The sequence below is a fragment of the Pristiophorus japonicus genome, chromosome 12 (genome assembly GCF_044704955.1).
Source record: "Pristiophorus japonicus isolate sPriJap1 chromosome 12, sPriJap1.hap1, whole genome shotgun sequence".
NCBI lineage: Eukaryota > Metazoa > Chordata > Chondrichthyes > Pristiophoridae > Pristiophorus > Pristiophorus japonicus.
Window position 1 is genome coordinate 94,838,647 of NC_091988.1, and position 18,471 is coordinate 94,857,117.

Sequence of the window (18,471 nt, forward strand, 5' to 3'; positions counted from 1 at the left end):
ACCAGGAGCTGTACTGGGAATGCATGCCCATAGCAATCACGTCAAAAATGTCCTTTTTATTTTGTGCATGCGCAGAAAGGGGGGCATTGTTTTTTCGGCGCAGACATTAGGCTCCACCCCCCACCAAAGCTACAGGACAGACTGCGCGGCGCCACTTTCAAAAAATAGAACAAGGAAACTTGCTACTTATTTTTTGGGGCCAAGAAAAACAGTAATAACTCTGGCAATACGCCAAAAAACGGCATTGGGGAAAATTGAGCCCATAGACTCTACCCGGGGTGCTGTTGCTCAAGGTAGCAATGAGTAAGTGATAGAGTATTCAAACAGGCTCATTTAGACAGACTGTGAAAATTCACAGACCCCCAAGTCAAGGCTGCTACATGCAGTTCGGCATGTTGCATTAACTCATCAATCAACTTGACATTTTTGGACCTTGGGTAGCGAGCCAATTAAAACATTAAAAGACTTTCAATTGAGCCAATAAGGTCAAAGAAGGTGAGTTCTTTTCTGTAAATTGATCCAGGTATAAAATACAGCCATTTTGACCATGTGTCTCAGTAAGAACAAAGACCTGGCTTGAAGCCAAGCAGTTTGTTGCTCTCTACCAAGATTAAAAAGTTAAAACTACCATCAGAGTTCGTATTTCATTGGAAGTTAAGAGATCTAACAATTTTGGCACTGCGAGCAGGGTCGCTGAGGAAAGAAACTGCATTTTGGACATCGGACCTACATATTGAGGTAAGGACTCCTCTTTTTAAAAAAAGTCCTCGGTCAAAAGTCTAAATTTGCCTCTCCTTCTACGCGATTACGAAAGCCTCCGGTTTGCGAACCCTCCGGTTGGTAGTCGGCTCGAGGTCCCATAGACGTCTAAACTTCGGCGGTGTGTTAGTTAGTTAATCACCAACCTATTGATCGGCTAGCAAGCCTACGACTCGAGACCCCAGTATAGAACCCTAGTAAAGAAATGGCAGCAGGAGACATGAACAAAGAATTGCCTACAACTGTTAAAGGTGGGCAGGCACCACCTGAGGTTTCGGTAGATTTAATTCTCGAACAGTTGAAAGAATACATAGAGCAACAATTCAACTTATCTAAAACCTGTATTAAGATTGCACAAAAGTATGGAACCTCCAAAGGACAATGGTCCTTGGACGAGATTAAAAGGGTCTAGGGAAAAACGACCCGTATGAAAAATAAAGAGTGAACTAGATGGTCTCTAGTGGTTATGGGCCAGATCCGAAACTGGAATGAAATTATAATGCGTTCCCAACATGATCGAGAACTGACCAGTACAAAGGATCAATTGCAAGCAGTTTGTGCACAGCTGCGACAGAAAAAGCTTGAACTTGAAAAGCTGGAAGCGGAAGTTAAAGATCTTAAAGGTGAAATTAAAGAATGGAAAAAATCATTAGGTCAAGAGACAGTAATAGGAAAAGGAAAATGTATTGATCAATTCCCAGGGTACCCATGTTTGGATAAATTAAAAGCGCAAACCCGAAGACACGACCGAGGAATAGATACGGTTTCTGAATCCTCCGACAATACAGTGTCGGAGGATGATGAAGAATTAGGGGTGCGCTTTGCCCCGTTTAAAAAAAGACGAGTTGTAGTCAAATCAGAAGAGACTGCGGATGAGGGCGGAACCAAAAAAACAAAGAGAAGGGTGTACGAAGAATACTTAGTTCATGATCCGGCAGACCCAGAGAAAATTGATAAATGGTCCAAAGAATTGCCCAATCCAAAGAAAGGGGGAGTAAAAACGTGGACCAATTGGACCGCTTAAGAAATATATATCAACTTCATCCCTGGGACGGAGTGCAAATTTTGACCATAATGGTGCCAAATTGCACGACAAGGTAGATGAAGCTTTGGGGCAGAATGAGCAAGAATTAGACGCAGGATGGGAGGCGATTAAACACTGGCTACAAGCCTTCAGTCCAGCTAAGACAGACTGGGGAAAAATTGCAGCCTGCCAACAGAAAGGAACAGAGGAGGTCCTGGAGTATGACGAGCAGTTTAGATGCACGTGGCTAGAATATTCGGGTATGAATAGTATGGATGAGGAAATGGATGAACAAGTGTTTGGACCCCTGAAAGCAGCTTTCGTGGCAGGTCTAAAGCCAGAACTGTCCAAAATGCTTAAGGTAGTGTTACCGGACTGGGAAGGTAGAGGAACTACCTTTGCAGCATTGGTGGATCGATGTAACCAATTAGATCGGGATATGGGAGCTAAAGTCTGAGCTGTACAGGCTATGGGATGGAAATCCCAGGATTCCGATAAACAGTTATTCGGAAAATTACCTGGAAAATATCATTATTGTGGGAAAGAAGGTCACTGGGCCAAGACGTGCAGGGCAAAACAGAAAGGTCGTGGCTGGGGAAGAGGACGCAGCCAGGGATACAATTCAGCCAACAAGCCAGGCTTGTCACAAGATAACGACCTCATAGAAGCATTTAAGCGACTGACAATACAACAACAGAAGGAGTTACTTGGGATAGCAAAAAACGATTAGAGCCCACCCTGGCCCCCCTCCTTGCACTAATACAACAGAGAGGAGACGGGATATATATAACTGTGAGGGTGGGCGATAAGGATGTGGACTGTCTTTTAGACACAGGGGCGGAATTAACATGCTTACCCCAACAATATGTAGACGATATCCTGCTAGCTTCAAACACGGAAGAACAGCATGAAAAGATTTACGAGCTTTGCTGGATCACCTTCGGCTGAAAGGACATAAAGCCAGCATCGAAAAAGCACAAATCACCAAGCAGGAACACCATGGCCCCAGGCACTACCAATAATGCTATGTAGCATTAGGGCAACCCCAAACAGAACTACAGGTCTAAGCCCATTTGAAATTATAACAGGAAGACCCATGTCGCTGCCAGGAATTATCGATTTACGGAAAGCTGATGTTCACTTAATGAGTGACACTTTGTTATCATACTGTCAGAACTTAACCAATGCTATTAGTTCTGTTTCCCGACAGGTATCGGCAGCTTGGGGTAATCCACCCGAAGGAGGACATGACATCATCCCGGGAGTCTGGGTGTATGTGAAAAAGTTGCATAAAAAACCTTTGGGTGCCAAGTGGGAGGGACCTTATTAAGTGTTATTGACCACCCAGGCAGCTGTTAAAGTCCAAGGAAAGAAAGCCTGGATCCACGCTTCACACGTTAAACGAGCACCCGTAACTGAAGCTGAAATCTAAAAAGGGCAATTACTTTTTGCGAAAATAAATTTACTGTATTATTGATTGTAGGTATTATAGGCATAGGCCTACTTCTTACTAGCCGACCCTCTGCACCAAAGGGAAATAGTAGGGTATCAAGGGAATTACATGTAAATACCTTTTTATATATGTCATACATTTATGCCAAACAAGGTAACATTTCTAGTTGTTGGGTGTGTATGCATAGTCCTATTCACTCAAAGGGAGTGATTCCCTTGAGGCCAGTTCCCTTGAATATCTCGGAAGTGGCTGAGTGGATAATTAATCAAAATAAAACAGGCAATGTGTTTCAGGATATGGAAAACTGGGCACATAAATGGAAGTCAGCAGGTTACAATCTGACTACCTTTGAAGGGGGATACCAACCGTGCTGCAATAATTCCAAACAGCCCCCATTTTTTGTTATCACTAATACAACGGGAATAGGAAGACCGGGGAAATCGGTCTGTCTGATTAGAAACATCAAAGGAGGCCAAAATATGGTGTATAGTAACTGCTCCCGGAATTATAATATAATCAAGCCACGGAACCGTCCAAACTGGGCCGATGTGGGAATTTTTAACGTAACGGGGATTCTGAATAAAACAGATGGAAAAGCCTGGACAGGCCCCGGAGTGTTGCTGACAAAGAAACAGCTTATCTTCATTGCCTATAATGGCACCTATTGGGTGTGTGGCCACAAGGCCTACCCTTGGCTGCCCCAGAATTGGATGGAATCCTGCTATTTAGCCTACATTGTGCCTTATATGTATCATATAAAGTCACTGTCAGAACATTTACACCGTCCTAAGAGAGCTATCACAGAAACAGAGAGGTTCTTTGCCATCCTGATCCCTGGGTATGGGACCGCCAAACTGGCAAGGGAATCCATTAACATGGCATCCGTTGTGGAACGGGTAGCCAATGATACCTCAGAGGCCCTAGTTAAAATCAATGCAGAAATGGTAGCAATCCGCACAGTAGCCCTACAGAATAGACTGGCCCTTGATTACATCCTGGCTGAAAAGGGAGGTACTTGTGCCCTACTCGGAACTGAGTGTTGCACATATATCCCAGATAGCTCCGAAGAAATTACCCACTTAGCAGAGCATATCCAAAAGGAGGTAGAAAAACTTAAGCAATCCCCATCATTCACTTTGTGGAGCGGAGCCATTGAATGGCTAGGTTCAATAGGAACTTCATTGGTGGAAGGTTTAATTCTATTTGTTGTAATTGTTTTACTTTTATATTGTTTGTTTATGTTGATTAAATGTTGTTGCGACCAGGCGGCTGTAGCTGCTGTCCCGCAGGTGAGACACCTTGCAGATCCCAGCAGACCATCTGTACGTGGTACAGGAGTATGTTATGCTTAAGGAAAGGTTGTTTACTGGTTGAATTAAGATATTGATTTGGATTAAATTGGAATAAGGTTAATTAACCTATTAAAACCAGACTTCCATTGTGGCCACGATGGAACTCGGGTTGGTGTAAATGTGTGTGGAAGCTACTAGTCCGGACATGTGGCGAAACACATCAACAAATTTTAGAAGGAAACTCTATTAACATGTATGAAATTATTTTGTAGAATGTTTAACCAGTGATACCTGATGTTTTATGATTCAGTTTGTGAAAGAATCAAAGGGGGGATTGATAGAATATTCAAACAGGCTCATTTAGACAGACTGTGAAAATTCACAGACCCCCAAGTCAAGGCTGCTACATGCAGTTTGGCATGTTGCATTAACTCATCAATCAACTTGACATTTTCGGACCTTGGGTAGCGAGCCAATTAAAACGTTAAAAGACTTTCAATTGAGCCAATAAGGTCAAAGAAGTCGAGTTCTTTTCTGTAAATTGATCCAGGTATAAAATACAGCCATTTTGACCATGTATCTCAGTAAGAACAAAGACCTGGCTTGAAGCCAAGCAGTTTGTTGCTCTCTGCCAAGATTAAAAAGTTAAAACTACCATCGGAGTTTGTATTTCATTGGAAATTAAGAGATCTAACAGTAAGCAATATATTAAATTGACCAGCACTGTAAAACTACCATTAGCAGCCGTGTCTTCAGCCGTCTAGGCACTGAGCTCTGGAATTCTCTCCTAAACCTCTCTGCCTCTATACCTCTCTCTTCCCCCTTTAAGACTCTCCCCAAAACTATCTCTTTGACCAAGCTTTTGGCCATCTGTCCTAATGTCTCCTTTGGCTCGGTGTCAATTTTCTTTTTCTGCTTACGCTCCTGTGACACACCTTGGGATGTTTTGCTACGTTATAGGCACTATATAAATTTGTTTTTGTTGTAGTAATTGAGGAAGCAATAAGAAACTTCTGTGTCTTAATTGGTCCTACATTCAAAGTTAAAGAAGAGTAGGCTATATCCATTTAAGCTGAAATTCATTCGGCAGAATTCATATGAACTCGATTGGGCAAATCATACCTGGACTTTTTTAATTGCATCATTATTTTTGTGCAAATTTATTTTCATTGAATTGATGACAGCAGTTTTCACAAATTCATAAGATGCATATCACACCATAATATACACATGAAAAAAAGGGAACAGCAGAGTTCCAATATGTTTTCTTCAAGTCATTGAGAATTTAAGATCAGATTCTCCACTCTGCTTGAATATTTACTAAGTAAAGATTTTCTAGTTGCTCTACTGAGTGTAAAGGAATTATGCCAACATTTGTTACCATTGGAGTTTTAAGTTTCAGGGTTTAAGTACATTAGCTAACTGACTAATTTGTTTCACTCAGAAGGTTAAGGAGAAATTTAATAGACGTTGTAAATCTATGGAATTCGCTACCCCAGAGAGCTCTGGATGCTCAGTCATTGAGTATATTCAAGACAGAGATCGATAGATGTTTGGCTACTAAGAGAATCAAGAGATATGTGGATAGTGCGGGAAGATGGAGTTGAGGTAGAAGATTAGCCGTGATGTTATTCAATGGCACAGCAGGCTCGAAGGCCCGAATGGCCTACTCCTGCTCCTATTTCTTATGTTCTTATTAAAATCAAAATAACCATTGGCATATAACTGTATTCCTTCCCTTTTTTAAATACTTTTGACACTTCAGAGTTTGACATTTGAACTGTGACTGTTACAAACAGAGCAAGACTTTTATATTTCCAAAGATGATATTTAACACACTTTATTAATACATTTCCTAATTTTTCAGGAGACTCAAAGCGAAACATCAGTCTATTTGAAATCCAGTGGAAAATAAAACATGCCTAAACAAGGAGCCTAAACTTAAAATATTAGTATAAACAGAGAAGAGTACAATTTGTGTTCAATTTATGCTGAGTGTCAGGATCGAGTTTGCTTAGAAAACAGATATATTATTCCCCCTATACCTTTACATTCCAATATTTGTAATAGCTTCCGCCTCACAAAATGACCAGATATTCGTCGGTAAAACACCATTTTGAGTTGGGATTGCTGAACTGTCGGAGGTACCCTCTTTCAGATGTCACCTTAAACTGAGACCTCACCCTTCCCTCTCAAGTGAACATAAATGGCACCATTTTGAAGAAGTGCAGAGGAGTTCTCCTCAGAGTCCTGACCAATATTTAATCCTCATCAACATTGTTAAAACAGATTATCTGGTCATTATCTCATTGCTGTTTGTGGGAGCTTGCTTTACGCAAATTGGTTGTTGCATTTCCTACATTGCAACAGTGACTACACAAAAAAGTACTTCATTGGCCGTAAAGCGCTTTCGGACACCATGAGGTCATGAAAGGCGCTATATAAATGCGAATCTTTCTTTCTGTCTGTTTGTTTGTCTGTCTGTCTCTTTCTTATATTTCCCTTGCAAGACCTTAAATTAAGTGGATATTCATCAAGCAGTTCAGCCTACTATTGGCTTTTCACATTGTATCAGAAATAATGTTGTTCAAACATTTAAAAATACTATTACATCTAGTGCAATCAAACCATTACCAATTCATATCACTGCATTATATCATTACTGAGACATTGATGCTATTAATTCTTTTATATATTTCAATCAACCAGCCTATAATTTAACTTTTAAAATGGCAGGCACATAAAAATGACATTCTGTGCTTAATAAAATATTGCCATTGAATTATTTTGATTCCAGATGATCTTTTTTATGAAACATATTGTAATTATCCATGATATTGTTATATTAATATTGGACGGTGCTAGATTTTTTAAATTAAAAAGGTGATGCTAGCTGTGCTGGGATATGCAAATCTTGTTCTTCTTTTGTATGACGCTATCTTATGAAGTCTCCTCGGAGCTATAACCTGCAACTTTTATTCTTTGCACTAGAATCATAGCATGGTTACGGCACAGAAGGAGACCATTCGGCCCGGCGAGCCCATGCCAGCTCTCTGCAAGAGCACTTGAGCTAGTCCCACCCTTTCCCTGTAGCCCTGCATTTTTTTTCCTTTAGGTACTTATCCCATTCCCTTTTGAAAGCCATAATTGAATCTGTCTCCACCACCCTCTCAAGCAGTGCATTCCAGATCCTAACTACTTGCTGCTTAAAAAAGTTTTCCCTCATGTTAACTTTGGTTCTTTTGCCAGTAGCCTTAAATCTGTGTCCTCTGGTTTTCGACTCTTCCACCAATGGGAACAGTTTCTCTCTATCTACTCTGTCTAGACCTCTCTATCAATTCTCGTCTCAACATTCTCTGCTCTAAGGAGAACACTCCCAGTTTCTTCAATCTATCCACATAACTGAAGTCTCTCATCCCTGGAATCATTCTCGTAAATATTTTCTGCACCCTCTCTAAGAACCTCACATCCTTCTAAAGTGCGGTGCCCAGAAATGGACACAATACTCCAGTTCAGGTCAGACTAGTGTTTTATAAAGATTCAACATAACTTCCTTGCTTTTGTTCTCTATGTAGGGGGAAATTGTGTAGCGCCCTGTTTGGGGGCATTAACAGCTGTGCCACGGTAGTTCCCCTTTAATTAGCACCCTGCAAATGGCCTGTAGCCCCCGAAGCTGTCACTGTCGTCGCCTGGCGCAGCTTCATGATCTCTCCTGAATTTTTGCTCCGGGGCGAAAATGGGTCGTTGCGCACGGTGATGACATCACTATTACCAATGCAGTGGAGTGGAGCACTAAGCTTACCGCCACCGCTAAACTCCTGTGGAATTTAGCAGGAGTCGTTAGCGGCGCTGCGCCTGGGCGAAAGGTTGTTTGCGCCCCGTTAGCGCCACAACGGGAGGTGCAAATGACCCCAATTTCTCCCCCTATGCCTCTATTTAAGAAGCCCAGGATCCCCATACTTTTTTAACTGCTTTCTCAACCTGACCTGCCACCTTCAATGAACTATACCCATATACCCCCAGGTCTCTCTGTTCATGCACCCCCTTTAGCATTGTACTCTTTAATATATATTGCCACTCCTCATTCTTCCTATCAAATTCACTTTTCACTTTTCTGCGTTATACTTCCAAGTTTAGTGCCATCTGAAAATTATGAAATTGTACCCTGTACACCCAAGTCCAAGCTATTAATATGTATCAAGAAAAGCAGTGGTCCACATACTGACCCCTGAGGAACACCACTGTATAATTCCTGCAGTACGAATAACATCCGTTCACCACTACTCTCTGTTTTCTGTCACTTAGCCAATTTTGTATCCACACTGCCACTGTCCCTTTTATTCCATAGGCTTCAACTTTGCTAACAAACTTATTATGTGGCACTTTATCAAACACCTTGTGGAAATCCATGTACATCGCACCTTGCGCAGTGCCCTTATTAATCCTTTCTGTTACCTCATCAAAAGACTCAATCAAGTTAGTTAAACACAATTTGCCTTTAACAAATCCATACTGGCTTTCCTTAATTAATCCATACTTGTGCAAGTGACTGTTAATTTTGTCCCAGATTATCGTTTCTAAAAGCTTCCCCACGACCGAGGTTAAAGTGACTGGCCTGTAGTTGCTGGGTTTATCCATACATGCTTGCACAGTACTGCAATAGTGTAGCACAGCAAGGTCCCAAAGCACATCACAGCCAATGAAATAATTTTGAAGTATTGTCACTGTTATGTAGAAAACGCAGCAGTCAATTTGCGCACAGCAAGGCTCCACAAACAGCAATGAGATTAGGTACAACTAAGTACAATCCTAAAGGGGGTGCGTGAACAGCGAGACCTTGGGGTATATGTGCACAAATCATTGAAGATGGCAGGGCAGGTTGAGAAAGCAGTTACCTTCTTCCATGTTGTAACCATTCTATGATTCTATGAGATAAATAACTAGATTATCGAATAAATGTTGGCCAGGACACCAGGAGAACTCCCTTGCTCCTCTTTCAATAGTGCCTTGGGATCTTTTACATCCACCTGAGAGTTTGACATCTTATCTGAAAATGCCACCTCTGACACTACGTCACTCCCTCAGTACTGCACTGAAGTATCAACCTAGATTAAGTCTCCAGCGTGGGACTTGAATTCAAGACCTTCTGACTCAGAGGTGAGATTGATACCACTGAGTCAAGGCGGGCACAGCTTTGTGAGTGACGACTTTCCCGGTGCTATTTCTTCAAACTCACTACCAACATTCTGCCGGGTGCTAAAATCTGTGTTGATGTTTGGTAAGTGAGGAGCCAGGGTCTCTGCTGCCACTTGATGAGCATCGGTGTTTTGAGCAGGAGCCATAGGAAGAGAATTATAATGTAACCTGATGCACGCCTTCAAACAGAAGTAAAATCATAAGACATTCTGGGGCCAAAATTCACCGCCCCTGGAGGGACGACTACCGCGGGATTTGGGAGGTGTCGGGTGTTTTTCCCTTCCAGAGCCATATTCAGCTCTGGGGGGATTTGAGTGGTGCGCACTTCCGCCAGAATCGGCGGGGTGAAGCCACGTTAAAGAAGTTAGTAGCGCGGTGAGGTCACCAGTGGGTGCACCACTGGAAAATGGTCATGCCCGCGATATTCAGCAACAAAAGCCGAGGATTTCTTCAGGCAGTGCCCCCGTGAGGTTTTTCAGCCACTGCACAAACGCGACACCGCTGGAGTTTTGCCGCGATCAGGTCCTTTGGTAGGTAAAAAATCGAGCCATTCGATACCGCCACCTCGATTTTGAACATCCCTGATTATAATCGCTCCACCATTAGTGGTGCTGCTTTCAGCTGCCTAGGTCCGAAACTCAGGAACTCCCTCCCGAAACCTCTCGCCTCTCCATTTCTCTTTCCTCATTCAAGATGCTCCTTAAAACCTACCTCTTTGACCAAGCTGAGCTAATATGGTGTGTAGCTCGGTGTCAATTTCTTTTTGGATAATGCTCCTGTGAAGAGCCTTGGGAAGTTTTATTACGTTAAAGGTGCTATATAAATATAAGTTGTTGCTGTTGTTGTTTCTTTTACTCATTTTCTCTCACTCACCTTTTGACAGGAGAAAGTCTGGGAATAGTGGTGATACTGGAAAATGAAAGTTACTTCCTACTTCCGACCAGTTTTGGTCATTTCAATTAAACACGCCAGGGAAGCAGGTCCCTTCGGTTGAACACTTTCAGCAGATCGTGAAACCGGTGAGACGACTGCATCAGCATATGAAGAGCTGCTTCATCCCCCACCCCCTCGATTTGGAACCCAGGGTTTGACAATGTTCCTGTAATGCCACAGGCAGCGACACGTACGCCGCATGCTTCAGCTAACACCACAACATGAACTTTAATCTTAATTAAAATGGTGTTAATCGCTGCGGTGGGAATGGATTTTGATTCGGTTTTTCCCCTAATTGTGTGCGGATCCCACACCGGGCGTCACTGAGTCGCTACAGACCCTTTATGTGACAAAGGCTAGTTATCTTTCCCTTCAACATAGGCTGTGAGGCTACTTCGAAGCTCAGCGGTTATTTTCCTTTTGTCGTTTTACAATAAAGGCATCTTCTTAATTAATCCACTTGGGGCTGCATTCTGTGCCTTCACAGCTCTGTCACTGACAATACTTGCAGGATGGCAATCCGCGAGAACTTCTGTTCATTTCGACGCTGCTGGAATCTGTCTCATTGTGGTTTAATTTACGCTCCGTTGACTCTGCGAGCTCGAGAAGTCTATGTTTAATGACGGGAAATCAGAGTGGAGGCCACGCAACGGAATATTGGAAAGGGATAGCTGGTAACTGGGGTGGTGGCTGAGTTGGTAACTGGAACCGGGCACTTAGCTGGTAACTGGAATTGAGTTGGTGAATTTGAGCATGAGCTAATTATTGGGGTCTGAGCTGGTAACTGGGCGCTGCGTTAGTAATTGGGCACTTGCCCAGTTTTACACAAGTGTCCTCAGGACATCCCAAAGTTCTTCATAGCCAATGACTTACTTTTGAAGTGCAGTTGTTGTTTACTGTAGGCAAACACACCACCAACCTGTGCAGAACCAAGTCTCACAGACAATTAGATAAATGAGCAGGTAATATCGAGGGAGTGTTGGCCTGGACACAGGAGAATGCCTTGCTCTTCTTAGTGAGTGGAGGCTGAACTGGCTTCTGGGCACTGATCTTGTAACTGGGCATTGAGCTGGTAACTCAGCAGTAGGCTGGTAACTAGGCACTGGGCTGGTAACTAGGAACTGAGATAATAACTAGATGCTGGGCTGGTAACTAGGCACTGGGCTGGTAAACATAGAAACATAGAAACATAGAAAATAGGTGCAGGAGCAGGCCATTCAGCCCTTCCAGCCTGCACCACCATTCAATGAGTTCATGGCTGAACATGAAACTTCGGTACCCACTTCCTGCTTTCTTGCCATACCCCTTGATCCCCCGAGTAGTAAGGACTTCATCTAACTCCCTTTTGAATATATTTAGTGAATTGGCCTCAACTACTTTCTGTGGTAGAGAATTCCACAGGTTCACCACTCTCTGGGTGAAGAAGTTTCTCCTCATCTCGGTCCTAAATGGCTTACCCCTTATCCTCAGACTGTGACCCCTGGTTCTGGACTTCCCCAACATTGGGAACATTCTTCCTGCATCTAACCTGTCAAAACCAGTCAGAATTTTAAACGTTTCTATGAGGTCCCCTCTTATTCTTCTGAACTCCAGTGAATACAAGCCCAGTTGATCCAGTCTTTCTTGATAGGTCAGTCCCACCAACCCGGGAATCAGTCTGGTGAATCTTCGCTGCACTCCCTCAATAGCAAGAATGTCCTTCCTCAAGTTAGGAGAACAAAACTGTACACAATACTCCAGATGTGGCCTCACCAAGGCCCTGTACAACTGTAGCAACACCTCCCTGCCCCTGTACTCAAATCCCCTCGCTATGAAGGCCAACATGCCATTTGCTTTCTTAACCGCCTGCTGTACCTGCATGCCAACCTTCAATGACTGATGTACCATGACACCCAGGTCTCGTTGCACCTTCCCTTTTCCTAATCTGTCACCATTCAGATAATAGTCTGTCTCTCTGTTTTTACCACCAAAGTGGATAACCTCACATTTATCCACATTATACTTCATCTGCCATGCATTTGCCCACTCACCTAACCTATCCAAGTCACTCTGCAGCCTCATAGCATCCTCCTCGCAGCTCACACTGCCACCCAACTTAGTGTCATCCGCAAATTTGGAGATACTACATTTAATCCCCTCGTCTAAATCATTAATGTACAATGTAAACAGCTGGGGCCCCAGCACAGAACCTTGCGGTACCCCACTAGTCACTGCCTGCCATTCTGAAAAGTACCCATTTACTCCTACTCTTTGCTTCCTGTCTGACAACCAGTTCTCAATCCACGTCAGCACACTACCTCCAATCCCATGTGCTTTAACTTTGCACATTAATCTCTTGTGTGGGACCTTGTCGAAAGCCTTCTGAAAGTCCAAATATACCACATCAACTGGTTCTCCTTTGTCCACTTTACTGGAAACATCCTCAAAAAATTCCAGAAGATTTGTCAAGCATGATTTTCCTTTCACAAATCCATGCTGACTTGGACCTATCATGTCACCATTTTCCAAATGCGCTGCTATGACATCCTTAATAATTGATTCCATCATTTTACCCACTACTGAGGTCAGGCTGACCGGTCTATAATTCCCTGTTTTCTCTCTCCCTCCTTTTTAAAAAGTGGGGTTACATTGGCTACCCTCCACTCGATAGGAACTGATCCAGAGTCAATGGAATGTTGGAAAATGACTGTCAATGCATCCGCTATTTCCAAGGCCACCTCCTTAAGTACTCTGGGATGCAGTCCATCAGGCCCTGGGGATTTATCGGCCTTCAATCCCATCAATTTCCCCAACACAATTTCCCGACTAATAAAGATTTCCCTCAGTTCCTCCTCCTTACTAGACCCTCTGACCCCTTTTATAACCGGAAGGTTGTTTGTGTCCTCCTTAGTGAATACCGAACCAAAGTACTTGTTCAATTGGTCTGCCATTTCTTTGTTCCCCGTTATGACTTCCCCTGATTCTGACTGCAGAGGACCTACGTTTGTCTTTACTAACCTTTTTCTCTTTACATACCTATAGAAATTTTTGCAATCCGCCTTAATGTTCCCTGCAAGCTTCTTCTCGTACTCCATTTTCCCTGCCCTAATCAAACCCTTTGTCCTCCTCTGCTGAGTTCTAAATTTCTCCCAGTCCCCGGGTTCGCTGCTATTTCTGGCCAATTTGTATGCCACTTCCTTGGCTTTAATACTATCCCTGATTTCCCTAGATAGCCACGGTTGAGCCACCTTCCCTTTTTTATTTTTACGCCAGACAGAAATGTACAATTGTTGTAATTCATCCATGCGGTCTCTATGGTCATTGAGCTGGTAACTTGGCACTGGGCTGATAACTAAGCATTCAGCTGGTAACTAGGTGCTGGGCTGATAACTCGGCTCTGGACTGGTAACTAGGCGCTGGACTGGTAACTCGACTCTAGGCTGGTAACTAGGCATTGAGCTGGTAATTAGGCGCTGAGATGGTAACTGGGCTTTGGGCTTTAACTGGGCGCTGGGATGGTAACTGGGTTTTGGGGTGTTAACTGAGACCCAGTGACAAATTCTATCCTCCATTCAGTTTTTCGGTTTGCCTCAAAAGCATGAGGTAGAGTCTAGCCCACTGGGAGTGGGAAGATGGACAGGAGCCAGAGCACAGAGCTCTGAGGAAGGATCCTCAGCCCCTCCGAAAAAACGATTAACCCGATCTTCCGCTTCCAGATGCTGACTGACCTGTTGATGTCCAGTATTTTCTAATTTAAGCTCAGGTTTCTGCAGGTGGCAGATCTTCTGCTGGGTCTGAGTGTGAGGCATGTGCCCAGCTCATTGTGAATTTGTGAATTTGTGGAATTTCAGTCATTCTCTTTATTACATAAAACTTTTAATGCAATAAATGATCCTTCCCCCCACCCCCATTTGCATCCCACCCCCATTTCCACGGCCCCCAAACCTACCATTTCCACCCGCCTGGTCAACAATCCTTGTGAGTGGTTCTCACTCCGTCAGTTTCACGGAAATCAGTTTCAGTCACGCAGGGATTCTACTCGGTTCCACTCTGAAACATGGAAGTGATTCGGCTGCAAATGAGGTTTCGGGTTGGTGGTGAACTTGGGGCAATTGGGTAGAAAGAAGTGGGAGCATAGGAACATTAGGAGCAGGAGTCGGCCATTCAACCCCTTGGGATATGAACATTCGGAGTAGGAGTAGGACATTCAACCCCTTGAAATATGAACATTAGGAGCAGAAGTAGGCCATTCAACTCCTTGAGACATGAATATTAGGAGCAGGAAAAGCCTATTCAACCCCTTGAGACAGAAATATTAGGAACAGGGGTATGCCATTCAGTCCCTTGAAACAGGAACATTAGGAGCAGGAGTCGGCCATTCAGCCTCTCGAGTGGGTCAGAGCCTCGTCTCCTGGGCTGTTATTTGTCCTCTTGTGGCTTCAAACAGATTTTGTGTGTCATAAACTGTCAGAAACACATCGGGAAAAGGGGGTCAGAAAATGGAGGGAGGAACACTTTCTATTTTCAAGAAGTAAAGGATTATGAAGGAATGGGCCCTGCACATTGGCAATTGCATCAGACACACAGCTGGACACATCAATCACAGGGTGACGATACTTCCCCATTTTCTGGGGACAGTTCCTGGATGAGGGACTGTGTCCCTGGGCAAATAATGTCCCTGGAAGAGTTCCCGGTTCACGAAACTCATCCCTGAATAGACTAGAGCTATATTCATTGGAATATGTGCATATCATACCTGTAATATATGGATCTGTGAGTATGCTCACAGATTTGTAGAGCTGTTGCTGTATTTTCTGCGGTCTGGAGGCATCCATGTTTCATGCTTATGTAGAGTGTGTGAGGTTGGCAGCCCCTCTTCCATTATTTGAAAGGGCTGCTCCTCGATTCCTGGCTGCACTTCAGTCCCACGCTCCTGATCTTTGGCCATCTGGTGTGGAGGGGAGTGGGCAGGTCAGAGGACCTCCTCGTGGGACTGCTCCTGGGCCTGACCAAAGTATCCATTAATAGTTACAGGCAGCGGGCGGTCGAGGGGGTCATTCAGCCCGACTCTCTTCTGCGGCTACGTTTATGCCGGGTGTCCCTGGAGATAGAGCACACAGTGTCCACCGGTACGCACGTGGCCTTCTGCGAGAGGTGGGCACCGGAGGGACTGGAGTGCATCATTACCTCGGGAACAGGATTTTAATTTGATTTGTTAGGTGTTCTAGTTATTGTGCCCCTTTAACACGGGGGCACTTGGTTAATGGTATAATTTAAAATACTTGTAGAGCTGTTGCATTGAGTGGCTTATCCAGTCACGTGATGCTCACAAGATTCAATAAACCCCAGTCAGTTGGGTCTAGGTCATCCACGATGAGGTATGCAGTTGTGAGCCTAGTGGATTAACTGGTAATGTGTAGTGTCAATGTTAAACCTTTGTTAATAAACTAACTAGTTCTTAACAGCAATGTCTTGCTATGAATTCTTAAGCAGAGCACCTATGAAGTAAATATATTACAATACCGTTAAACATAATCACAGCTTCAGGTCAATGGACTGAAAAGTATTAGTGTATTATTTATAAATGGTGTCTGAATATGCTTCAATCGTGTGATGTCCTTTACGAAGTAATTATTTGCAGATTTGATTTGCATTTGTAGTGTATATGTGCTGCTAAATAACTTTGCCTCGCTATGCTACACAACCTTCATTTTCCATCCTGGCTACTTTGCTGTGCTTCCACCTTGTGTGTCCCCGGATTTGGTTTAGAAAATATGGTCACCCTAATCAAAGATTGGTATCAATCTTTACCAAGCGGCCCTTCCCCTCTACACAAGAACAGAGTCAACTTCCATTCATTTCTTTGAGCAGTGTGACACTTCAGGTTTCATGTAGAAAAATAATTTCGACATGCGTTTTATTAGAACTCAGGACCAAGCTGGTATCTTACAGGTTTCATGTTTGACGGTGTCCGCCAATGCACATTTCAGGGAGTAACCCACACTTTGAGACCACATAAACCTGATTCCCAGGCAATGATTTGATAATAACCGAGAACAATGGAAACTAAACTAAACTCTCAACAATCTTTTTACTTTCTATTATTATCCCACTTTAATTATCTTCTCTTTCTTAATTTCCCCCTCCCTCTCCTCTCCTCTCCCTCTCACCTCTCTCTCTCTCTCTCCTCCCTTCACCTCTCTCTCTCTTCCTTCTCCCTCCGTCACCCTCTCTCCTCTCCCTCCTCCCTCTCCCACCCTCTCTGCTCTCCCTCTCTCGTTACCCGCTCCTCTCCCTCTCTCTCTCCCCCCTCACCCTCTCTCCTTCTCTCCTCGTTCCTGAGATTCTCTTGGATGACGGGACATGCATTGCGGGACATGCTGGGGAATGTGATGGTGAGACCATTAACACACTTAACCAAAACAAATTGCTGCCCAGGAAACATGGCGTCACGTGGTCTGAGAGGGCACCCCACATAAACGAAAGAAAACAATCTTTACAACAAAGTGAATCACATTTAAACATCTCAATCCTGTCCCTCCAACTCGTCGCCTGAAACAAGCCTCCGCCCGGGGTGTTGCCTCTTCCCCTCGGCCCGACTCTTGTTCATGTTACCCAGCAGCTCCAACAGCTCGCTCGCTTTGCTGCAAGTCACAGGGTACTGCGGGTCACAGAGGAAGGGGAGCTCGCTGCTGCCTCCGGCCGTCTCCAGGTACCGCCTTGGCGGCTGCTGGCCTCCCTCCGCCGGCTCGCTCTCCCCGGAGTCGCTCTGGTGCTCCCAGCCCCTGCGGCCGGGGTGCTGGCGCTTGTTGTACAGAAGGAACCTTTTGCCAGGGTGCTGTCTCTTGGCTAGCTGCCGGCCCGCATTCTCCCCCGAGTACTGGGGCGCGGACCGCCTCCCCGGGTGCTGCCTCTTATCCGCTTCCAGCGACTCTCCCTCCTGCTCCTCCCCTTGCCCGCGTTTCCCGGGATGCTGCCGCTTCTCAAACTCCTCCTCCGACCGCTTCCCCGGGTGCTGCCGCTTGAAGGCCCGTCCAGCCGGCGGCCAATCCGCATCTAGAACTGGCCAGGGCAAAATCAAAGTAGCTTTAGTGCGGGCGATATAATCAGAAAGTTTAACGCTTCACCTATGGCTCCTGTGGGGGGAATTGTTCAGTTTGTAATTCTGGAGGGGGAGAGGTGGGCACCAGAGGGACTGGAGTGTATTACCTCCACCAAATTTTAATTTGACCGATTTAAGTTTCCGTTAAAGTTTATTTGTTAATTTGTGGGTGCTAGTGCCCTTGCAGAAAGGGGGCATTTGATATTACATTCTGCTAAAAAAAAATAGTTGCAACTATGGAAGGAAAGACAATAACCACTTTTGGTTAATATATTTAAAAAGAGGATATTTCACGCTGGCCAGAGCAACGATCCCCAGGTCTGCCGTCAATGGGCGGCCCAGATTTCTCAAGGCATGTTCCTGCAGTTAATGCAATCTTGGCACATATCTTATTACTCTGAAAACCACAGCGAGAGATTTATCAAAATCCTCTCTGCATACCGCAACCAGCTTAACATAAAAGAGTGGTGCGTCTTCTGAAATAGCGGTGAGGAATTTGCTGAGAGGGTGTTTGAGGTTCAGAACCTCCCTCACCCCACTGCCAGGAGCACAGCTGCAGACGTGACATTTTCATTTACAAGTATTCTGCGCGCATGGTTGAACGTAGTTTAATATCTTCTCGGACATTGGATGAGATATGATTTAAGCTGATTGGCAAAAGAAGCAAAGGCGACATAAACAAAAACTTTTTTTACGCAGCGAGTGGTTGGGATCTGGAAAGCACTGCCTGAAA

The 18,471-nt window shown here is 44.3% G+C and overlaps 1 protein-coding gene across 1 annotated transcript in view; it reads right to left on the minus strand.

Moving 5' to 3' along the window:
• Positions 1-17,162: 17,162 nt before the first annotated feature.
• trh (thyrotropin-releasing hormone) overlaps positions 17,163-18,471 on the minus strand; it is a 146,671-nt gene continuing 145,362 nt past the window's right edge. Inside the window, exon 4 of the mRNA XM_070894817.1 lies at positions 17,163-17,698. Within this exon, the coding sequence (XP_070750918.1) occupies positions 17,163-17,698 (536 nt within the window). The remainder of the gene's footprint in view (positions 17,699-18,471) is intronic.